The following is a 24,695-nucleotide window of genomic DNA, read 5'->3' as shown; positions in this document are numbered from 1 at the left end:
ACTTCTTTGTGCAAACCTCTCAGATGAGCATTCTTGGTCACAGAGCTGGGAGGGTTTTACCATTTGTTAACAAAATAATGGCAAGTATCAATCCATGCCTAATTTTTCTCCTGGGTACAGGAAAGATTTGGCTTTCATTTTCTCCTGAGCATTCTGATGATGTTTAGCCAGCAATCTTAGAATATTTTCTATCTACTGTCTTAAATGTTTATCAGCCACTTATTTAAGTACTGCCTGTAACCTGTTCCATTCAAAATTAGGCCCAATTGGAAGTTAAAGAGCTATTAGTGAAAGAGTATGCAATAAACACAAATCACTTTAGCTGAAAGGATTTAAGGAGCCTTCATGTTTTGGGACATGCAAGAGGGTAGTTAATATCTGGAAGATTAATGAAAGAAGCATCAGCCTCTACACATCTGAATAAGAAGATGGGTCATGGTTGCTCAGCAGTCAGGTTCTTTTTGGCCCCATAAAGGAAAAAAATTCTTATTGTATGAATACTGTGGTTTTTCCACACTCTTCCTCTGAGGTTGTATAAGGCATGGATTGGCAGGATAAATGAAGAGGTTGAGCAGTCCTTTGCAAAGCAATAATGTCTGATATCCTGTCTGTAGCTCTTTCTCTTGCTCTTAGCTGAAAGGACTGAAAATCAGAAAGTGATCTTTCTTCTTTATTCCATTCTCCATTCCATTAAATGGCCCCTAGTGGATAAAGTAAAGAATTTTAGCTGCAGTAATATCTTTAAACCTCTGAAATTTTATTACTTCTATTCCTGTAATATGTAAGTGCCTCAAAATCAATATTTATCACATTTTTATGTCATCTCTTTTTTTTAATACAAAAATGAAATGCAGACATTATAGCTTAGTGTTCGTAAGACATTGAGTAGCAGAGTGTAGAACTCAAGTCACAGATTTACAGTAAAGTTGAAAGAAAAAACTTGTTAAATAAAACCTCTTATAAAAATTAAACCTGATTTTCTGAATACTTTTTTTCTGTATTTAGGTTGGAGAATAATTACTTTGTGATAACTGTATCATTGTAAAAAAAATCTGAAGGAAAGATCTCTTCTATAAATATTGAGGTCCCTTTCTGGCTGGGTGACTAACAAGGCATTGATTCTATCAAATCTGTGCCTGTGTTAACTCCAAGGTTAAACTTTGTCCTGTGACATGCTTAATCCTTTAAATCAGTGTCTTCTTTGTAGTCAGAGGCAGAACAAAGGGGTTATTAGTTTTTAAATCTCCCCCAGCCAAGAAGACCCTTCCTGAGAGGGCAGAGACCCAAACACTGGAAAATTTAAGGCGGAATGACATATTTCAGAGTGAAGGCCAGGGATAAGATTTACTTTAAGAAATAAAGTTTGCCTTTTAAACCCAATTCTAATCCCAGACCAAATTTCAAGATATGGTGAACTAGATTTATTTTGAAGAGGTATGTTTGATATCAGTCACAAATTCAGTACTTTTATACCCCGATCCAAACTCAGCTGAACAAGTTTAGGAAATAGGGAATCTAGCAAACTAAATAATTAGCATAAAAAATAATGAATGATTAGGGTCAGACCTTGAAAGGTAAAGGATTTTCAGAAAGTATTTTTTTTCATGGGAAGGCAGAGGCCAGCAGCATTGAGTGCCCAAACCATGTGAGCTCTGTGATTTGTTAGCCACTTGAAAATCATATATTATGTTTTTATTCTCTGCTGATCAATTTTATTTATTGTTAAATTTCATGTTTGATAACTGGGTATAAAAAATGACTGAGGATTTTTTATAGCCCTGGCCAAACCTCTGTAAGAGAGTCATGTATATAAGTCTGAGAGAGATTGATTCCAGTACACATAGCTCAAAACCTGAATATTTCTTAAAAGTTCATCTTCCTTTTAGCATCTAACGCAAATGAACAAAAATCTTTATGAAAATGCAGGTGATGATTGTTTTGCCATCCCTGACTCATTGTGACCAAAACAAAAGCTAGAAAGCTAAAGAGCCTAGAGGCACCACAGCCATAGCAGAGCAATTATAGTGTAATATGGGAAGGTAAGGCCTTAACAATTCCCTTAATATCTATGCAACTGTAATGGCCTTCATGGTCTCAAAGATCATAAATAATAAGGATGAAAAATATCCCTCTGCAATAATAGACTTTTGTTTCCTAATTTTCATAGGGACACCAAGCAATTGCTCAGTAATTTTTATACATTTCCTGCCGATTGCTGCAGGCATGTCTCTTGCTAGGGTAGCAATAACCCAGAAGAACAGGATGTGGTGCAAAGCATCAGTCAATCAGCATTTCATTAAGAGGATGAAATGATGGCATGACATGTAAAGAGCATGCAGTACGTGTACAGATTGCACTCACTAAAGGGATTTAATATAAGTTAAAAACATAAGATCTGAATGATAATATTGTCCCTCAGATGGGAACAGATGTACTGTATTATTTTAAAGGCAAGAATAATTTAATCCTATTGTAAGTTCTGTTTTTATTCAGGGCTAAAAAAGCAAGTGTTGAATACTATGTAACAACTCAACACAATTAGTTTCCAGAACAAAGCCTTACCCAAAAGCAAAACCACACCATATTTAATTTCATTGAAGCACAAAACCTGTCAGTGAGCATGAACAGTCAGCAGGCGTCAGAGATTTAAAAGAAACACCTTGGGAATATAAGGCTCCATCATAAAACCTAAAGGAGCTATTTTCACCAGTATTCTCTACAAGGGAAGATAGTAGATTCCTCTATCAGGACTGATGCTCTTGTAATTGAAGTTTATATAGAAGAAATTTTAGAGGAAATATTGACACTACAAATAATAACAAGGTCCCAAGGCCCAACTTCTGTATGGGAGGAAGCAGGATGTACTATTTTCCTTCACTGATGCTTAGGACTAGAAGGAAGATAGGTAGAAAAGGTGGGGATTTTTTTCAAAAAAAGGGACTCGTAAGAACATCTGAGGCATGACAGACCACTAGGTCTGACTTCTGTGTCAAGTGTGTTGATAGAAGATACATAAAGGGTATGATCATTAGGATTGCATTCAGCACATTGTCATACAGTAGTCCTACCACACAGTCGTGTACCAGCAACACAGATTTTGACCAGGGAAATTGTGCTTCAGTCTGTAAACAGCTTTCCTAAAGAGTCTGAGAGAATATGAACAGAAATGGCCAAGATGCTTGCATTTCACATAGTTCTTTACAGGGTCACCCATCAAAGGCTGTTGAGGAAACTAAATTCTTAGAGGGACTGAAGTACAGCCCTATTTTCAATTAAAAATATATTAGAAAAAAATCTATTGTGTAGTACCTAAACTGTTTGGAGAACTGAAAGATTGTCAGTAAGGACTTATCTGGGACTTCACTATTCAACACATAAACTATCTGAAAGCAAAATGAACAGAGAAGTAATAATACTTTATTAGATATTATCAGTAAAGACATTACGATGCCACAGTGTACGAGCATCAGTTCAAGTACAAAAAAGCAAATAGAACTGAATTTTGTAAAAAAACCCAAAAAACTCCAAGGAAATAAATAGTGTGATAGAAAGATCTACATTTTCATTATTGTTGTGCAGTTCTCACCTTCACATCTCCAAGTGAGAGAATGGAATTTGAAGAGGTGCCACATGGGCACTAAGAATGTTTATTAAAGATTCTTTTTAAGGAAGGTTTAATGGTCTGGGGTTTTTCAGTCTGATAAAGACATATTTGAAAGGAGATATGGTAGATATCCTGTAAAACCATGTAATTGGTTAACTGAGATAAATCAGAAACTAGTATTTATAGTCACAAAAAAATCAGAAAACAGTAAACAAAGTTACAAGGAGTGTAACTAAATTATAAATTTATTGATGTCTTACAGTCCAGTGGGAATGCATTTTTATGATATATTATACTAGCAATCACTTCAGTCTATGCTAAGGAAAATTTTAATTGACTACCATTTTTTGATGGCCTGGCTTTATTTTAATACCCAGGACACATATGGGGGTTTTTTCTATTAAAAAAAGAGGGTTCATAAAGCCATGTCAAAACACTGATTTAGTCCTCTCTTGGAGGAAATGGGTCAGTATTGCTAGCCCACATAATACTTGCAGGATAATTTTTTTACGAAGAAATCTGCTACCTATAGAATTATTTATAGAAATACATTATTTGAAATAAGAGCATTTAATGCTTTCTTTTTCTGTCATTTGATTCACTTATGAGACACATTTAGATTTTCTAATTAGACTTAAGCCCCTGATGAAACATTCAAATGTATATATGTTCAGACTTCCTCCAGAACCAAGGTTCTTCAGGGGCCTGAGTGACAGTGGGAAAATGAGAGCACAGCCTCACTGGAAACTCCTGAGCCCCACAAGGAACATTTGAAGGCTAGGAATATATGTTTTACAATTTCAGTCTTATGTACTGTGTTTTGCTCTAGCAGGTTGTGGGTTGTTTTTTCATCCATCTCTGCCAACTGTTATTCTCTCAGCTGTAAATCTTGTACTCCTCTACTTCCATGTTTCTTCTTGCACTCATTTCTTTTCTTTCTCACATATGAGATCTCTTTTCTCTCTGGCATTTTCATCTCTTGTTCCTATTTGCTTGCTTTAGAGTTTTTTCCAGAATCTTGACTGATTTTATAGATTTAGATTTGTCTTGTTGCTATTTTTTCAACAAGTCAGATTTTATTCCATTTTCCTCATCTAAAAATCTGAACCACTCTTACTTTTTTAAATACAGCCTTTTGCTCCTGAGTATTTCTTTCCCCAATAGCCCAAATTCCATCTAAACAAATACAGCTGTTAGGGTCATATTCTTCTCCTTCCACGCTGATTATATTTTCTCCGAGTGGCATTAAACACAAATTTCTCATCACACCTTAAAAAACATAGCTCCATTTCCTTACTGATTTCTCATTTCCTAAGCTGTTGTGATTCTCCAAAGCTGTCAATCACTCTACACCAAATCTGAGATAACTTTATTGATTTCCATTTTTATATTTTCCCATCCCTGAATGTTTTCCCATTTCCTAGAATTCTATCTTACAGTACTTAAAGCGTTGTCCTGAAAAGAAATCTTCTTCCAAATTAAAAGTTTCACTGAAAATCACATAACTGAAATTTTCATGTCTACATATCTGTGTTTGTATCTGTGTACACAAATGCTCCTACACAATTTGAGGGTTTTTCCCTCAGCTTAGAAGGTCCTCAGTCAAACACAATGTGATACGTTGATTTATTTGTCTAATTGTGAATGTGCTGGTAAACAAAGATTTGGTCCATGAAAAGTCTCACTCTTCTATTGATTCGCCATTTTAATCTTTGAACATTTAAATATTAACACAAGTTTCAAAAAATAAATCTTTTTTTAAAGCTCAGTGTTGTGCTGCTGGTAAACTGAAGAGCATTTTAGTATATATATACTGCACCTGGGCACAGCACATCAGGTCAAGAGAGGCTATCTCCATCACTTACCAACTTTATTGCTGGGCAGATTCAAAAAGCAAGCCACGGGTCTTTCTGTGATAATGGAAAACTGATGATATTTCATATTGTAAACATTCGCTATTTTCCAGGTGTGATGGGGGAATATGAACCAAAAATTGAAGTCCATTTTCCTTACACAGTTACAGCTGCAAGGGGAACTACTGTTAAGATGGAGTGTTTTGCACTTGGAAAGTAAGTAAAGATTCTTTCTAATTAGATATCATTTTTTTAAGATGAGACATGCCTGAATTGTGGTTTCACTACTTTGCTGGATTTTTTTTACAGACAGTGCTTACCGCATTCTCAAAATAACCAATTGACTAAGCAGCTAATTATGAACTCCCTGCCCAGCCATTTCTGTGGTCAGGAATTCAGTCAAGTTAACAGTGTCTCTGTCAAAATGAAAAGTACCAATCAAATAAACAAAAAGCAGAAAGGCTTTTTAATTGAAAGTTTTACCAGACTCACACCCATTTATTCACAGGGATACTATAAACCAGTAAATTAGGATTTGTCCTGCAAAAATGTTGTATTTGGAGAATAAACAAACATTTGTAGAGTTTTCTTCCCTCCCCCATATTAATGATTCATACACAAAGGTATAAACCCTAACCCTAACCCTAACCCATGCACAATGTCTTGATCATGTCCTAGCAGATTTTGTGGCAGCGCCCACTCTAGAGTTTCTACCTGACCTAATAGTACTAGTACAAAATGGGTGTTTGCTATTCATGTCAAGGGGTTTTTAGATGTTTTTAGATAAAAGAGTTTAGGGAGAGAAAGGTAAGAGAAACTGAAACTAAAATTTCTTCTTTACAGTATTGAGATTACAGAATATAGGATGAAAATGATAACATTTCAGTTTTGTGGTGGTAGTTACTATTAGTTCCTCAATGTTAGTATACAGACAGACAGAACTAAGAGTAATTTCTAGTGATTTTATTTCTAGTGATTTTATATTAGTTCCTCAATGTTAGTATACAGACAGACAGAACTAAGAGTAATTTCTAGTGATTTAAAGAGATTCTTTCTTCTTCACATATATGCTGCTAAAAACAAATGTTCCTTCAATGATATTTCTCTAGAGACGTTTAAAAAATTATAATGGTTAGGGCTCATTCTAAATACCTCATCAAATTCTGTGCGGTGTGTTGAAAAAAAATCTCACTGTATTGAATTCTTTTCAGCTCATAATGGTGTTCTTTTGGACATCTTCCCCTTAGTCTCCGAAGTTATGCTGGTAAATATCATATACCCTGCTTGCTTTTATAGTTCATGGCTTATCAAAAAACAGGCAAGTTTCTTACAGCATGGTCTTGATTAAAAAATAAGGGAAGCATTTGTCTTTGTAACTCCTTTGGAGGAATTGCACAAAACAGTTAGTCTGAGAAATACTATATCTTGCATACCAATACTTCTTATTTACCTAATGAGGAACAAAACATAGGAAGATAGGATTTTTAAGACAATAGTCTGTTTTGCTGAGGATCATTCCTCCAGCTTGTTCAGCAGGTCTGGTTTTCCAGAGTTACTTTTCAAAGCCTGTCTCTACTACCTGGGAGGACTTTTAAAATGTTTTATAGCCCTTTTGATCTTCATGTGTCACTGGTCACTGGATTTTTCTGTTCAGATTTTTCTCTTAACAGTTCCTCATTACTGACTGGATGATATATGCCTGAAAATTACTCCCTTCTTGTTGTTTTTTCGTGTTTGACAAATACCGAATTGCTCTCTGTGGGCAGGTCAACAGAAATTATACACAAATAATTAAAGAAAAATTCTGACAAAGTTTTTCAGTTGTATCTATTTAGGTTCAGTGAAGTTGATAAAGAAACAGGACATAGTCAAACCAGTCCAAACAAAAGCAGGGAGACCACAGCCCGCATAGGAGGGAACCTATTGCGACAGCAGCTTCCTCAAATTCAGTCCCAACATAAACGTAAGCAGTAGTTTAGAAAAAAATGTGAGACGAGAACTTTTGTAGGGTAGAACACAAGTCTTATGTTTTACATAGTAAAAACGAGAAAAGAGGTACGTGACGGAGGACAGGAAAGCAATAAATGGAGAGATTCCCTGAGATGCTGAAATAAATGAGGAAAAAAGGCTGATGGCTCTAGGCTCTCTCCTGTCAGAAGCACTGCCAAGTCAATAGTTGGCAATGAGACCCTTTTAGACTCTAGGCTATGGCTGAAGAAGTAACCAACATTTTACTTCTTATTTTCTTCATTTTGCTGGAATTAGGTTACAGTTGCTGACAGATTACAAGTCAACTTTCCAGTGAAAAGGAGGTATGACGTACATTGTCCTCTGCAGCCATCACTGAAAGGCAACAAACAGACCTACTGATACATTCCACCTTCAGCACTGTGAGATTTAGTAAAATCTCTCAAAAAGATCCAATCACTATTCAAAAAGTAAGGTGAAGATGACAGGAAGGACTTTGATTAGGTTATTTAATCTTTTTTTACTTGGTGCTAATCTTCAATAAAAAAAAAATCAAGACCACCTGAGTGACCAAGGAATTTAAGGTTACCTAATAAGACCCCATTTGCTGCTAGAGTAATGGGCAGATATTTTTACCATGCACATTCCTTATCTTCTTTTCCCAGCCATTAATGCACAATCAAATCAGCTGAGCTGAAATTGCTTTCAATTTGATATGGTAATAATTACATTTATGACATTTCAGGCACCATTTGAAACCTGGAGGCTGAGGTGAGAAGTACAAATGCATCAAATTTCCTATTCATTTTCATAATTTTCTTTTTTTGTCCCCATTTCTTGTTCCTAATTCCCTGTAGATGTTGTTGCTTGTTACCTTGCCATGGATCCCATTTGCTAAACTGAAGCAACAACTAATTTGTCCCTTTTTTGTTTAGTATTCAAACTTGATATTTTGAATTCTTATTGAAAATAACCCTGGGTTTATTACAGTCTTAAAACCAATATGCTGCTGGTTTTCTCATGCTTTAATTTAGCTGTCTGAAATACTCTGCTCTCTCCACTGTAATTGTGAGAATGACAAATGTTCCAGTGAGATTTCCTGAAGTAGGCATTTGGCAAAAATTCCAGGAAGATCCTCATCTTCAGTTACAGATTAATGATTTATTAATAATGTTTATTTAGCACTGTCAGTCACTATGGCTGAAAGAATTAAATAAATTGAAGCTCTGAAGCTTTTGTCTTCAAACTAAAGTCAAATATCTTAATTGCTTCACAGAGAGAAATTTTCTGCGAAGGATTTTATTCTGACCCAAGCAATATGTAGCTGATTCAGTTACAAGTGAAAATATTATGTTATTGATGCCACTTACAAACAGACTTTGTAGCTGCTAAAAAATTCAAAGCAATGAAGGAGTGAAATGTCTCAAGATTATCTAATTTGCACTAGATAGAGATTCTTATCATGAGCATCAGTCATTGTCTAAGAAATCACTGCATAAATCAGTGACTTACTGCTGAGGTTTAACAAGACATGAAAAACAGAGGAGCCAAATAAAATTTACTGCATATATATCAGAGTGTGCATATTGCAATTAGCAACCTTTTGTGCTGGATATATATGCTGGCCCAAGGCTGCTTTTTATAGACATATTCACTGCCACATCTACACAACAACTTATGTTTCAGTGACATCTATATTTCATATATGTACCTATATATAGTATACAGACATGTTTTCTGCCACCCATTTAAGTATGTAATTTCTATTATAATACTTGAATTTTCTTTGTTCCCTAACATATCAGGGGATCATGTTTTTTAAAAAACATGCTGAAAAACCACTGGCAATAACAAGGTATTAACATTTTCCATTTATTTTTAACTTTCCACCATAACAAAAATACTTCTTTTTAATTTACAGAATTGCTACATCCTGGTTAGTATTTACAGAAAATGTTGTTAAAATAAATAATTGAAAAGAAAAAGAAAAAAATCTGAATGGAAGAATTCAAAATATCTAAATTAATAAAACTAATTCTAAACAGCAATACGTTAATGTTTGCTTTTGAGTAACAGCTTTCACAGCTTGTGACTTCTCTTATTCAAAAAAACAAGCTATTTTTTGTAAAACTAATAAATGAGCTAGTGGATAATGAGGTTTCTGTTCGTAGTCCACATAATCCTGATTTTTTATGTCCATTTCAGTATCAGACCTTAGATTTCTGATGTAAATCAGGAAGACAGATGACCATGTTGTTCAGAGAAGTTCTGGTGGAGAAGATATCACTTTCCTAGCTGACATTTTTGCACAAGTTACAGCATTCTTGGCTTTTCCTGCTCCAGAAATGCAACTTTTCAGACACTGCCTTCTGTGACAGCCGGTTGCCATTTTAATTTTCTCACGTGTTACTGACTTTGCTTCCAGGAGCATCTAGAGGCTACTGGTCCATTCTTTAATTTCTTTTTTCATGTATTTTATTCAAAGAAATAATTCTGGTGCCTTCGTTTAGCTGCTCACTAAAACGAGATGAAATTAATGCTGTTGATATGCAAAAGACATCTAAATTCCATCCCCACTATATGACACATTCATTAATGAAGCATTTCGGTGACAGCCATCCAAGCATCCTTCAGATCTTCCTTACTTATGTCATAAACAATTTTAATACTATTATGTTAAATACAAGACTTAAAGGCAGGCATAGATAGAAATATGCTTTTTGTTTTGAAGCCTCAAAATGAACAAGTTTTCATAGTTTGAGAATGAAACAGGATTTTTTTGTCCAAGTTGGCATGAAAAACTGTAAGTTCCTGCCCTCTTCAATGGGCCCAGACCCTTGGCCGCAGAGGAAAGCAAGAAAAGTGCAAGTGTCAAAACATCTTTATTTTTTTTCCCTCTGTTATTCTTTCTGGCATATAAACCTAAGTTGTCTTCTTGCTTCTATATGAATAATTCTACTCAAACTCTTTCACACAGATTTTTCAATTTTAAGCTGTGTATTATACACACACCCTACCTGACCCTCACACTTCAGTTTTTTCCTCAATGCATTTTTGTTTGTGCACTACACCAGACTTCTACATTATTTTCCATATAAAAGTCACATTTCATTGGTTTTCTGGCTCTGTCAGAAAAAAAAATTGAATTTGTATTATGATAGTGCCAGCAGCCAATTTTGAGTGAGTAATCATATTTTATTTCTCATTAAAACAAATTACAAGATCTGGGGTATTGCAGTACTTGTAGATTACCAGAGTTTTCAATCTTTGCTCTTAAAATAAGGGCTGTATAGACTGCCAAAAGGATTTTTTTGCTAAAAAACAACAACAAAAAAAAAAGCTTTATGCATCCCTTTATTTATACTATGGTTATTTTTAAACCATACAGATCAACACAGAGATATTTGAATAAAAAGCATCAATAAACAATAGTGCTGACAGACAATTTTTCTTATGACTCATTGGCTTGTTTTTCTGTATTTTTGAGAGACTATTTTATGCTTATGCTATTTCTGCACAATGGTAACACGCACATAATATACCAATATTAGTTTTAAATGTTAGGTTATTTCACTTTGGCAATGTCAACATTATGGGTTTTTTTTTTGAAATATAGTTAGTTAATGATAAGAATAAATTAATAATATTTATTTATTTTTGTTACTGAAGTAAAACGCAGTTTTGATAGACGTGTTGTTCATTTTGTCATATTTAATATTGCCTTAATAATTCTATTGTTAACTTTGTTAGCTCAGTTGTAAACAATCATCCCATATGTAGTAGGACTTGCAAGAACTCAGCTGAAAGTCCTTTTAAAAATCTTCCTTTCTAAATGAAATTAAATAAAAAGAAGATGAAGCTACATATATTTAAGTCATACAAATTAATGAAATTTATGACTTTTAATTTAAGAAGCATTCAAAATTTTTCTATTGAAATCATGAACTCTGAATCAATTCAAATTAATAAATGTCTCAAAGTTTTAAATCCATTAAATATAGTAGTTTTGTTTCCTTCTGTTCCTGTTTTCCTTTTACCAGACTTTTCTAATTTTTCCAATTGATCTTCAAGCTTTTATTAGAAATGATATTATTTGTTTCATGTCACTATCAATACTTTCATTACAGACTATATACCTGTTGTGGATGCACCATCCTTGAAGTGTTTAAGACAAGGTTGGATGGGGGTCTGAGCAACCTGGTCTGGAGGAAGGTGTCCCTGCCCATGTCAGTGGGGTTGGAACTCACTAATCTTTGCTTCCTTCCAACTCAAACCATTCTATTAAGTTATGCAGAGAGAGCTCAGTACATACTTTTCAATATGCAGAAATAAAGGCAAAGTGTTTGGATAAATCAGTATAATACCTAAGCAAAGATCAGAGCAGCCAAATAAAAAGTCTTTATGGTCTGGCGAAGAGCATTTGAATGTAACTGTGGAGAATTGCATGAAGTTTCTGAAGTTATTTTTTGCTGGTGTGGTTCATTAAGCCAATGATACAGGGTAATGGCGATGAAGCAGTTTTCAAGATATTGCAAACATTTTTGCAGGTACAAAAAGATAGGCTTTGCAAGTCCACATTTTATAGGGCTCTTTCAGTGAGATCTGGAAAATAATGTAATGATGAAGAGAACAACTTCAGAAAAGAGGGTTAAAGGCAGCCAGGAATGAATCTTTGGTCAGAGGTTTCATAGTACCTGATTCCTTTTTTTCTCCATCTGCCACATAATTATATGAGATTTTTGGAGGAACAAGAAGCTGATAAACAGTAATATTATAATGAGTCACAGATCCAGGTTGCACACTTCTCCATCTAGCATGTGCAGTTATCCATCTGGTCTCTACACACAAGGGAATATAAGATTCCAGCATTGCACCATTGTTTCCTAACTTCAAGAGACTGACTTTAACCCTCTCTGTTCTTCAAATCTGTAAAATAAGGCTTTTTACATTCAGATCACCAGTTAAAACTGTCAGCCAATCTTCCACATATTTCTCCTTGTCTTCTCTCCTCTAGTTGGCTTATCTTGGCAAATCCAATATTACCTACTGGTCTTGAATGTTTCCAAACAGGTCTTCCAAGATTCTTCTCCCAGACCTGCCAGAAGGCATCTCCTTTTATGAACTGTCAAGAGAACCAGATAAAATGTTCCTATAGCCAGACCCCTTCCCAGTAATCTAGAAATCCTCTCATGAGGATTTCTATTCTGGGATCAGACTATTTTCTAACCTAAGTCTCCTTGTTATCAACATGAATCCACATCTTGCTTCAGCTCTGGTGTGGTGCTAAAAAGTAGCAGAGCTAATGTGCTGGTGATACTCAAAATTAGCCTCTGTTAACTGCACTACACGGAAACCCAGGGGCATTGACATGAGTGAGCAGTCAATGCAGCAAGCAGCAGATGAGTATTAGTGGAATCCTGGGATTCAGATAATCCTGGGATAATCCTGGGAACAGAGCACACTTCAGTGGTGTGTATATATATATACACACATTCATGCGTACAAAATAAAAAAGAGCAACATCTGGGATATAAATCAGGCTTCATTGTTTTTAGAGCTAAGTATGACAGTTCTGTTGTCAATGTATTTGGGATATGTCAGCAGATCTGTGGTTTTTTCTCTGAAGATAAGCTGTCTTTTCCTTGGACAACAGTATGAAGCTTCTCAGGGAGTTAGTGTCTCTTTGCTAAGGATTCTGATAGCTCATGGAATAGCCATTCAGCCCTGGAAGTTGCTTAATTATTGTCTTTTGGAAAATATTAAGCTACTTGTGCTTTTCCATCAGCACTAAACAGTCCTTTCCTCTTCCAACAATAATGGTGGCACACAGAAACATCTTTGATATTAAAGGTAACCTGGCATTAAATAAGTCATTCTAGGTGCTATACATCCAATTCATTGCTGGAACTTGGATTGAAATATTTAGTCATTTTCCTACATGTAGCAGAATTACTGTGGGAACAAGGCAGGCTAATAATTTAACACTTTTCAAGCCTCAAGCTAATTCACAGCGTAGAAGTCCACAGGTAGTAATTTTCCTCTATCATCAAAACCAAGGTTTAACATGATGCTCTATTTTTCATCTACAGGCCACAGAGACATGAATTGTTTGTTTTCTCTTTTTAGAACAGAGAAACCATGCCATAGCGTATTAATCTGATTTATTTGCCCAAAATGAAACTGCACAATAGATACAAAAATTGATATAGAAATACCTGTTTCTAAGTTCCATAGGACAAAAAATTGTGTTACTCCATGTCCCTTCACACCAGTTCTCTCTACTGGAAAACATTTTATTAATCCTATCAGATTCCAGATCTGGAAGCTGTGGAAGCCACTTTTAAATTTTATTGATAACAAAATACTTGCAAGAAGGAAATAAATACTCTCTGCAGAACATTTGTCAATGTTATAAAGAGGGGTGTCTTTTCCCCTCAAGATAAGGTTGTGATGAGAGGACCATCTCATCTTTTTAAATGCAGACATGACATCTTCAAGTTGAGTTTGTTTATATGACAAAAATAGATCCAGGATTCTCTTTATTTTTTTTTTCCCTTTGATAGCACATATTTTTTATATCAGATAAATATTTCTAAGACTTTCATCAATTTCAAGTTCATTTTCAGCTCGTGCTGAATAAGTATCTATGTTATAAGGTGCTAGAGCCAGACTGGATTTTGTTCCTGGTTTTCAGGCTGGATTTGTTTCTGTTTTCTTCTAGGTGGAATTGTTCTTAAATAGACTTTGTAATACTGTTACAGATATTACAATCATTCTTAGCAATGTAATAAAGATTTTTCAGTAAATCTCAAGTAGCACTCCCAGGCCTCATTCTACCTCACTCTAAACCTAAAATTTAAATTTGATTGCTTTTACTGTATGGCATAATGGAAGTGGGAGAAAAACCTACCAAACTAAGTTCCTGTCAGCAGAATTTCATTCTTGAAGAAGCAATATTACCAATCTCTTTTCTTTCTCTCTCAGAACCCTTGAAGAAAATTTATAAATGTTACTAAAAACTGTTCAGTAACTTGTGCAGCTTTGCAGTTTTACTGTAGATTTAAAGATGGATGAGCTTTTTTATTTTTATTGTTATTCCAAAATTACTTTCCAGAAGCATATGTGTAGACTTTCTCTCTGTGTCAGAGTCTGAGAGGATCAGAAGGAAAAAAATTCTAGCATTTCTCAGGAGAAGGTCACCAGAGTTACCACTGTTATGTTTCTCTTAAGGATTTGCCACAAAGAAATAAATGTATATATGGTACTATGGCACAAGAGCCTTAAATGCAGCTCTTCTGGAAATCATCACACTCATTGTCTTCAAACTCTGTGTCTGATCAGCAGGTTCAAAGCCATCTTGCACTCTTCAGACATGCTAGATTTTTGTTTACATTTGCATCCTCATTGATGGTATGTCATGATCTCTGGGATTTTTGGACTCATTGTAACTAGTCTTCCTGATCTTCTGGATCTGCACACATACGCTGGTCACACCTGTACAGCAGAGTCAGGACATCCTAGACCAATGTGCTAGCTAAAGAAAATCTGCCTGGGCAAAATTTAGAAGAGAGAAAAATGATGCAAAAATTCAGTTATAAAATAACACAAGGCAAATAAACACAGTTCTATTGCAGTACTGTGGCCTTGAAGATCTGTATGAACACCTGCCAAATATGTGTCATCTTTTCAAAGAAATTTTCTGCTTCGAAGCACTGTCTCTTAAAATCATGGATTCTTCAGGTATTATCACCTTTAGTAAGACAGCAGGTATCATATATGTCTTTGGCTTTTCAAGTTGTTTCAGATTCCTCTTCTCAACAGCCTTGATCAAGTCACAGGCTGGTGATAATTTACCTGTTAGGTCTTTAATATTTTTTAGAATAATGTCCACTTCAGAATGCCCCCAGACACATGCTGAGGTAGGGTGTGATACAGAGACTAGAAAAAATGGTTACTGAATGGCTGAGGGAAAACTAGAGCTTATTTCCATCATTTTTAACAGACATGATCGCTCATTACCTCCTCAATCCCACCATATAAATAACATCCACAATCCTGTGATGGCAGTAATATAATATGGAGTTTTGCAATGAGGACGACAACACTGAATGCATAGAAGATATTCAGCTCTTTCTTATTAAATTTTTACTTGTGCTGTTGCTATTTCATCAAGAGTAAACACCATTACCTAACTTCTAAATGCAAACCCAAAAGGTTGTGGAATAGCTTTTCCACTCTCTTCACTATTTGTCAAACCAATACCTTTGCCTGTTGTGGTCTTCTTTGATTACACCTTCATTAGGTGACTCATTTGTTCATGACTAACTCAAATTTATGAATTTGGAAAAACATTTAAATCATCAAAACTGTTGATTATATCACCTAACTTAGGGTATGGACAGCTACATTATCTAAATTTAGCTGTTGAATAGTTAAGCGTGAAGATTGAGACATCAGTTTAGTCTCTGATCAACCAGTAAAGAGGAACTCTGGAGTATAATTCACTGCAAATAATGAACCATTATAGAAAATGAATCATCTTTATATATGGCACTATTTTAGATGCTAGAGATGCTCCAACATGCCATAATTTAAAGTGTGCAGAAAATGCTGTGGAGCTGGATATGCAGCCAAGCAGGCACTGTCCTTGCTCTGTACCATAAAGAACAAGCTAATAGTGGTGATAAGTGGTGGCATGCCCACATTAATACATGACACTCATATATGCAATAGATATTCTTAGCACAGTCGTGGGCATCTGTTGAAGAGACTTGCAGACCTGGACTTGTTCCTGTACACTGTCTTCAAGATCATCATCATTTGCTTCTATTCTCTTTTAATTTTTAAATCACCATATTCACGGCTGCTGTATTTCATGCATTTCATTACTAACTAGATTTTAAAAACCAAATGAAAGGAAAAGTGGTTATTGTGTCTCATAAAACTCTGAACAGATTTATATGGGACATTCTAAAGGTAGATGTCCATGGTTGATAGGCATTTCTGAAAACCATCTGACAGAGAGAATTTCATTATAGTCCTCCACATTTTACCCCTCATAATTATATAATAATTAAAGATATTTAATACAGTTGCAAGATAGGAAGGTGTAAGAAAAAAAAGGGTTTTTTTGTAGTCCCCATAGGCATGCAGAGGTTTTCAAGATATATTATGGTGTGCACCTGTGGGTTTGAAGACACAGCTCAGAACAGTGATACATGGTAAAGAGAAATCTTGTGGAGCGGAATTGAAATTACTTTAGTAGATAAAATATTACAAAATATCACATCAATCTGTACCAACCAAGTACAGAAAAAGTAATCTGTGCATTCCTATTTAAAATATTCTTGAAATCCTAAGAGCTCAGCTCCAAGGAAAGGGTATTTTAAATTTCAGACATTATTCCTATTTCTACCTCTCCCCTTTCCCAAAATAAACATGGACTTTAGGTATGTCATAAAATTCTTTCACATATGAAATTGACAGGAAGAAGAACAGCTTCCAATAGTTTTTTAAAACATTTTTATTTCTATGTTTTATTGAAACTTGTGAAGCATTCCAACTAATTCAACAGCACTCATCCCAAATAATATACTGCTGAAAACCAACTCTCATAATCTCTTGTAAATGTAAAGGTAAAATTATTACTCATATTTTCTTCAAACTCAAAGTGTACAAGCCCACAGTAATGTCTATCACAGTCACCAGGGACCACTTAGGTTTTTTATTTCAATCTAGGGTATTGGCAAGTTTAAAGATGGTATTTCTGAAATCAAGTAGGGTTTTTCTTGGTGGTACTAAGATTTCCCAGTAGTATTCAGATGATTTTTTTTCCAAAAGTGAGGAGAAATCTTGTCTTTGAAATCAACTGAAGCTCAAATAAATTTATTCACAGGAGTTGAATGTGGATGTTGTAACAATAAACAAGGAAACTATTCTCATAAATATCTGCTGAGACCAAAATAAAAATGGGTTATATTGGTTATAAGATTCAGTAATTATGCATATTGCATTAAACTCATATTAACACTAGAAATACTTCTGCAGTTACTCTGTTTTTCAAAAAGCTGTGGATCATTTGAAAAGATTAAAAATGTGCATATGTTAGTTAGCTTTTATGGTGAACTTCAGGAGTTTTCTAGAACAGTCACACAATTCTATTCTTTCATATTCTCACTCATATGTTTCATTTCATTCTCACAGAAGTCACAGAGGAGAAATAGGTATGGATATATTTTTATTTCAGATGTAAAATTCAAATGTCACTTGTGAGTTATGCAAGGAAAATAAGCTTCATTAAATGGAACTACAAGTTGTCTGCAAATACTAATTTGCAATATGGGAGTACTTTCCTTTGAAATCATTAAATCTGCACAGCTAAAGTAACTTTATCTCCTTGAAAATTTCCACTTACTACCTCATACTGATGAAGAAATAACTGATTTGTTTTAAAATATGCTTCATTATGAACCAGACAACCAGTTTCCTCTGCATTTGCCATGTTATACACATTTACTTGCTGCAGGAAACACGAAAGCAAATTTTAAAAAAAATTGTTAAATGCAATTTAAAGGAAACTTTCCAAATACATGAATTTCAGAATAATCTCATAGCAGCTAAATGAGACAATTTTCATTGTTTATAAACTCTTGACTTTTTCTCAGAAATATACACTACCAAAAAAAAATCCTTTCACTAATGCTACTCAGCAGAACTCATTTTCCTCCATGACAATAGAGAAAAAGCATTTTTGTCACTGATTTTACTGGAAGCAAGGCTGAAGGCCAAATAACTATCAAAAGGCAGCAAGCATGACACCCTTAAGGTCCCAAATAAAATATATCTGCACACTCATTTCAGTCATAAAGCAGCAGTGAGTCCTATTACACTGTACCAACATAGAGAATTCCTATTCCTACTGTGGACTTGTGTTGGGATAAATAATGATCAGTTAAACTCTTATCTGTCCATGGTGAATGTTTTGCAGCCAGAAATCATGACACAATTATATTCCATATAAAAAGAGGACAAGCAAAAAAAGGAGTTAACTCTTTAACCTGAGTGTAAAACAGAAGACTTGCACAATCTCCGCAAGTCACTCAAGACAGACTCTAAATTTGAATATCAGAATGAAGTGTGCCATAAGAAATTAAATATGAGAGCTAAAGAAGGGAGAAAAAGAAACTAAGATTGTTATTTGTACAACGTCTGATATATACATACAGGTATTAAAGTATAGAAAATGAAATGTGTAGTTAAGGATGTGAAAGGGATAACATAACTGGTGGGACTAAGACAGGAAGTTTTACTAGTGCATCAGAAAAAATACCAGAACCATACAATCTGTGGAAGAGCCCTCAAACCAAACCCACAAGACACCAAAATTTGAAATCAGTCATCAAGAAATTAATTTACGGTTCAAAATGAGAAAGCTGCAAAGTTCCTATGGTGATAGAGCGAAAAAAAAAAAGAGGTCTTATGATCCACACCTATCACATGATCCAAAAACATCTATAAAAAGAAAAATATATACATAACTGGAGTGCTGGAGAGAAAAGAGACCAGCCTGTTTTGTCTAGCAAGGAGAAACAAAAACTATTCCATACAGGTATTTCTTCTGTGGCGGACAGTGATAAAATATCATTTTGCAATAATAAAAAGATATTGCAGGAACCACGTGCCAGAGATGAATACATACATATTCATAGTAAAGTTCATTTTTTCAGGTTAATTAATCAGTGCAGCAAACTGATAAAAGAAATAATTCTTTTCTCTTTCTGGTATATTAAAATGAATTCCATATTGGACTATATGTTTGTTTTGTAAGGTAATGATGTTAATAGGCTCAATAAAATTCAGTGATCTGTGGCACTCAGGAGTTAAAATTAGACAAATCTTCTGATAATCAGGTACAAGTTTGGGAATTTTCTTAATCTCTATAAAATACTAGAATTTGGAACATCTTGTCTGCAAGTTTGAGTACAACTGCAGTAATTCACATTACTGCATGTGATTCTAACTGCTTTAAGAATAACCAGAATTTGCTTCACACGCTTATTTTTTGTGCCCGAAACTGGATACCCTGAAATATTACGAGAAAGGTGATATTCTTAATGAAACTCCATACATTTATAGCAAGTGTAAGTCAGCAAATCATGACAGAAATTCATAGCAATTTTGAATTCAAACTAAATAAATTTGAGCTATTATGAAGTGCTTTTCCTCATCTAAACTGCCACAAGGCCCTGTGTTTATATCTAAGCTTAGAGTTGAAATAAATACAAAATATGTTTTTCAAAAAGTTCCATTTTGTTATGGTGTCCTCCAAGCTTCTTGTGGAGTACCTGAAGCAGCCCAGTTTTCAGCTCACAATCAAATATTTTTTATTGACATATCTTAAATACCTGACATATTTTGAAAAATGTATGTCTGTACCATAAGGCCCATTGGATGCACAATGGCTGATGAGTTTTTGAGCTAAAGAGAAAATTTTATGAGTACAAACACTATATAAGGCATTTTTCCCCCAAGTATGAATGTAAATGACCCAAGGTCCTCACAGACCTCTGTGGAACAGCAAGTTGCAGTGAAAAACCCTTCTGCTGCCACAAGCAAATTGTAATGCTGTGAGACAGGAACAGCAGTGCCATTAATATGTCTTGTCACACAACCAGTTTTGCAATTTGAATAATATTGTAAGAAAAATGTCTCCAAAACTGTAGTCACTTAAATTTACCCAAAAAAGAAATTCCCCACCTAGACAGATATTTTTATTGATTGACCTGAACTGCAGTTTCATTACAGGAAAATTGGGATGTTTTGGAATTTTCTAAGTTCCTCCAAGTTTTGAAGTTATTTTTGTTGACCTAAAACAAAAATGCTGCCACTACTGCTGGAGTGGCAGCATTCAGGAGTAAAGCATATAGTCCTAAAGAAACTCTAGAGAGAGTGATTTCAAGTGATTTATTTGATCTTGGTAAAAACAGCCTCCCCTGTGGATGAAAGAGACACATTCCATGTAACAATCCATTTATTAAGGATTCCCTACAGAAAGTGAACTAGATCAACCATTATATGAACCTCAATTGTGATTATGCTTTATTGCTACTTAGATTATTAAGTGTTTAAACTACCAGATAACAGAATCTATATTCTCAATAGTGGAAGAGTGTTAACATTAATTTTACTAAATATTTCAGCCCTGTTCCAACAATCTCTTGGAGGAAAGTTAATGGTCATAATCCAAGTAAAGCCCGCCTGAGAAAATCCCAAGCTGTGCTTGAAATACCTAATGTGCAGCTAGAGGACTCAGGAATGTATGAATGTAAGGCTGAAAACTCTCGTGGAAGAAATGTCTTCAGAGGACAGCTACAAGTATACAGTAAGTGTAACTGCACACAGAATTGTTCTGAAATGCTTTGTCCACACTTAAAGCTTTAGTCACACATGAAGCAGAAACAAGAGACCTTGATATATAGAGTATGCACCTTATACCAACAATAGTTTTGAATTAAGGTATATATTATTATTCCTTAACATTGCATTAAGGTCTGAAACATAAATAATGTTGACTTCTTTGAGGAATTTACTTAAATATAATTTCATATGGGATTTGTTTTGGGTTTTTTTTAAATTAAAGCATAGAGCTATAATTTTGAAAGTCTATTTCTTTTCGTTAGGATATAACAATGACAAGCAACATAAACATGAATTATCTGTCAGAAAAAAATGCTGTAAATGTTTTAAAATTATTAACATGCTTTTATTAACATTTTACCTGTGCCATGCTTGGGTGCTGAGCTTTGTCAAGTTCATTGTACTGGAATGAGAACTTAAGGATTTGTTTCTTCCAGAAAATTTTCAGTCTAGGCATGCACAATTTCCAAAAGTTCTGATCTTCACAAAGTGAAGCAGAAAAAAAAAATTTGAATATTCATAAATGATTAAGTCATGCATCAGATTGAAAATAAAAAAGGAACCCTGAAAATAAAAATATTTGACTAACCCCGTGAATTCTATATTATACTGTTGCTGCATTCTAGGGTCCAGAAACAAAAACCTATGTAATACATACCATAAATACTTACAAGTTAAAGTCTGGCATATATAACATGTAAGCTTGAGTCCCACTACTTTTAATCAATTTAAGCCACGCTACTTTCTATCCTTCCATGAACCCTACAACCTTAAATACTTAGCAGAAAATGTCCTCTGTGTGAGGTTAAGCAACAGATCTTTCAAACTGAATTGCTTTCTGTCTTCAAAGATCCCAGCCAGTAGAATGCCAAATGCTGCAGTTTAGATAGGTCCTCAAGTTAATGGATATGTCTATGAAGTTTCTCCTCTTAATCAATTTTCTTTTTCTTTTCCTGATTTCAGCCCATGGCTCCTAATGCCATCTCCCCATTAGTAACTGTAAAGAGTTCTCTGTCTTTGTTACACATTTTCATCAAATAACTCTAGACCAGGACAGTATATTTCGTTTATTTTCCACATATGTCAATATTTTCAGGACCCTAATAAATTTTCTGTCTCCTCTGGCTTTCTAATGTCTTTATCTCAACTCAGTTGATTTTAGTGAGTTTCAGCAATCTCTGAATCATGCTTCCTTCCTTGCTTTTGATTCTCCTCCACCTAGAGACCAGGGCATGTTTTTTTCCTCAAATTTTTGTATATGCTGGAAAAATTGTGCGATGGTTAAGACAGTCTGTGCATTTAATTTCAGATTTTCCATCTTGCACTTGCAGCAAAGTTTTTATGACTTTTGCTGAAAACAGCAGTCAAAAAAAGCCCAGCACCTACTCTATGCCTCTTACTATGACAATAGTCCACTGATATTTCTCAAATTCTTGCTAAAAATTACTTCCATGAAAGTATAGCAGCTCCTGCCAGGCATCTGAGGGCCAGGGGAATTTAGCAACTGGTATTTCTCTGCAATGTTTCTTAAAATATAAGAAATTCAGAAAATTTCATTTGAGTTATAAGATGTATCCCATACATCTCATACACTTCCTACCTGTTTTTTAGAGCTGTGAAACTACTAGATGCCAAAGCAGCATATAAAAGTGTTATAATTATCACTGCTTCCCTCTTTCACAGTTAAATGAATATAAAATTTGCTCTTCAAGAGAGAAAGATGCTATAAAATGAAATTATTTCTTCAAGAGCACCATGCAAATCTGTGGCATAAAATGACAACAAACATGACATAGTGTTCTACACAACTTTCATCTCTCATTAGCCTTTTGCTCTGAGCAGAAATAAAGCTGGTACTCAAATCCATGGAATACATTTACAATGTTAGTTTTGTTGTATTCTGTGTAGATAGAAATATTAATTTTTCATTCTCCACCTTTGTCTAAATAATATTTTAGAGTCTCTGCCTTTAAGGGATAAAGCACAAATTTATCTCATTGGGGGTTTTTTGCCATAATTTAGTACAACTTTAACACTTTAGGAAGAGAGATCACTTCATACTTTCTCATTCTTCTATTAACAGATATGTGAGACTAGTACATTAAGTTTCACCTATCTGCATCAGCAGGCAGCAAGGTCAGAACAGGTTACAAGGGGCTCTCAGATGGACAATACCAGCAGTGATCTCCAATAGGGCAGGACAAGAAGCACAGGCTTTATTAGCCCCCCACAGGTGCCTTTCCTCGGCCCCAAGATAAAATATTCCCCTCAGAGGCACTCTCAGCCTTCAGTGCTCATGGAGAGAGCATCAGTGTCTCACTGGCCTACAAACCTTGGCTACTCTTTCCAGAGGTGTGAGAGGGTTTGTGTGAGAAGGCTTCTATACAGGATTGAGCCAAATGTTACTTCACAAAACTCTCAGCTTCCTCGGCTGACAGCTGGTGTTGCAGGATTTGGGGGCATTATCTGAAACGGCCTTTTCTGCTGTACATTTTGTTCATAACAACAGTCAACATGAATTATTTACCTGTAAGCTCACTGTCTTTTCACTGACATCTTATTCCTCCAGGTGGCAATGATTACTTTGGCTCAGAAATTCACATGTAGGCCGTCATTTCTTTACCAGGGGTTTCTTGTAAAATTTCTGAGCAGTCTGTAGGACCAGCTGTGTCATACCGCAGTCTCACAATTTACATATCTCTGTAGGAACTCGCTCGCTGTCTGTTTGAATCTTCTTTATCCTGTCAGTTGCATCTGATCTGGGTCACCACAGAGCATTTTGGAGAATGCCCAGGACACCCAGTCTGCCTGTCTAGTCACATTTAATCACAAATTGGTGATTTCTCGCTTCTTACCTGCTGCTGCAATCCAGATACACCATGGCTGCCTGATGCAGCTGACAATTTGGATGTTGTTCAGAAAGCACTGTTTCAGATGCTGACAACTTCAGATTATTGTAGTCTCAGCACTTAGTGGAAATTCAGCTGTAGGCATTAATAACATAATTTTTACAATGCCAGGAATACTCTTATGCATTGCAACCTATTTTGAGAGGTGTGATTTTCCCCCAAGTGATCTGCTCATCCTGTGAGTTTCTGTGAAATTTTATTCAAGCTCAAATTGATTAATAGAAGAGAGCACAAAAACTAAAACATGAGTGGATAGATTTGCCATTAGCCTTTTTGTTTCTACTCTAATTCTTGCTAACAGCATTTTCCCAATGGTAAGCACTGGTATGACCAATTCCTGCTCCCCTCTCACTCTTAAATTTTTGAGTTTTTTTCTATGTTTCCTACTCACTACTGCCAGGATCAGCAGGGGATGGTGATGTGAAGTGATTATAAAAACACATTTTTGGCTGTTTTTCTTTTGGCTGTACCAGTTCCCTCATTCTGCACATAGCAGTGCCTTCCTGGCAGCTGGAGGGAAGGCTCGCCATAACACAAGAGTGGAACACGCATCTGACAGCAGGAATATTCTGTAATGCAGTGTAACTGACCATACTGATTTTAAAATCTATTTTAATTACTTCCCTATAAAAACTGAAGGGGAAAAAAGTCCACCCCTGCCACTACAGGTTAGTCCTACACAGTTAAACTGGCAAGAGAAGAGATTTTTGTAGTAAAAAAAGGAAATTAGTTTAAAATTTTCTTTCTTGATTTTCTCACTTATCTTTCTTAATATGCTTCTTCTGCTTAACTCTTCCCAATTAATCTCATATACAGGAAAATAAATTTTTTTCTTCCCAAACTCTGTATTTATTCACATTTTAGAACATTATTTTAAATTATTTGTCTATGTAAAATTTTGTGTTTATTTTGTCTCAGACAAAAAGTGCTTAAAATTTTGAGAAA

General features: G+C 35.0%; 1 protein-coding gene across 6 annotated transcripts in view; it reads left to right on the top strand.

Moving 5' to 3' along the window:
* Positions 1-24,695, top strand: part of CNTN5 (contactin 5) — a 609,082-nt gene that overhangs the window by 458,715 nt on the left and 125,672 nt on the right. For all 6 annotated transcript variants that reach the window (XM_071434213.1, XM_071434212.1, XM_071434206.1 and 3 more), the window contains 2 exons: positions 5,571-5,673; positions 20,625-20,806. In XM_071434213.1, the coding sequence (XP_071290314.1) occupies positions 5,571-5,673; positions 20,625-20,806 (285 nt within the window). The remainder of the gene's footprint in view (positions 1-5,570; positions 5,674-20,624; positions 20,807-24,695) is intronic.

The sequence above is a fragment of the Agelaius tricolor genome, unplaced genomic scaffold (assembly GCF_023055355.1).
Source record: "Agelaius tricolor isolate 1412-34295 unplaced genomic scaffold, bAgeTri1.0.p SCAF_9, whole genome shotgun sequence".
Classification (NCBI taxonomy): Eukaryota; Metazoa; Chordata; class Aves; order Passeriformes; family Icteridae; genus Agelaius; species Agelaius tricolor.
This window is presented reverse-complemented; position numbering and strand designations above follow the sequence as displayed.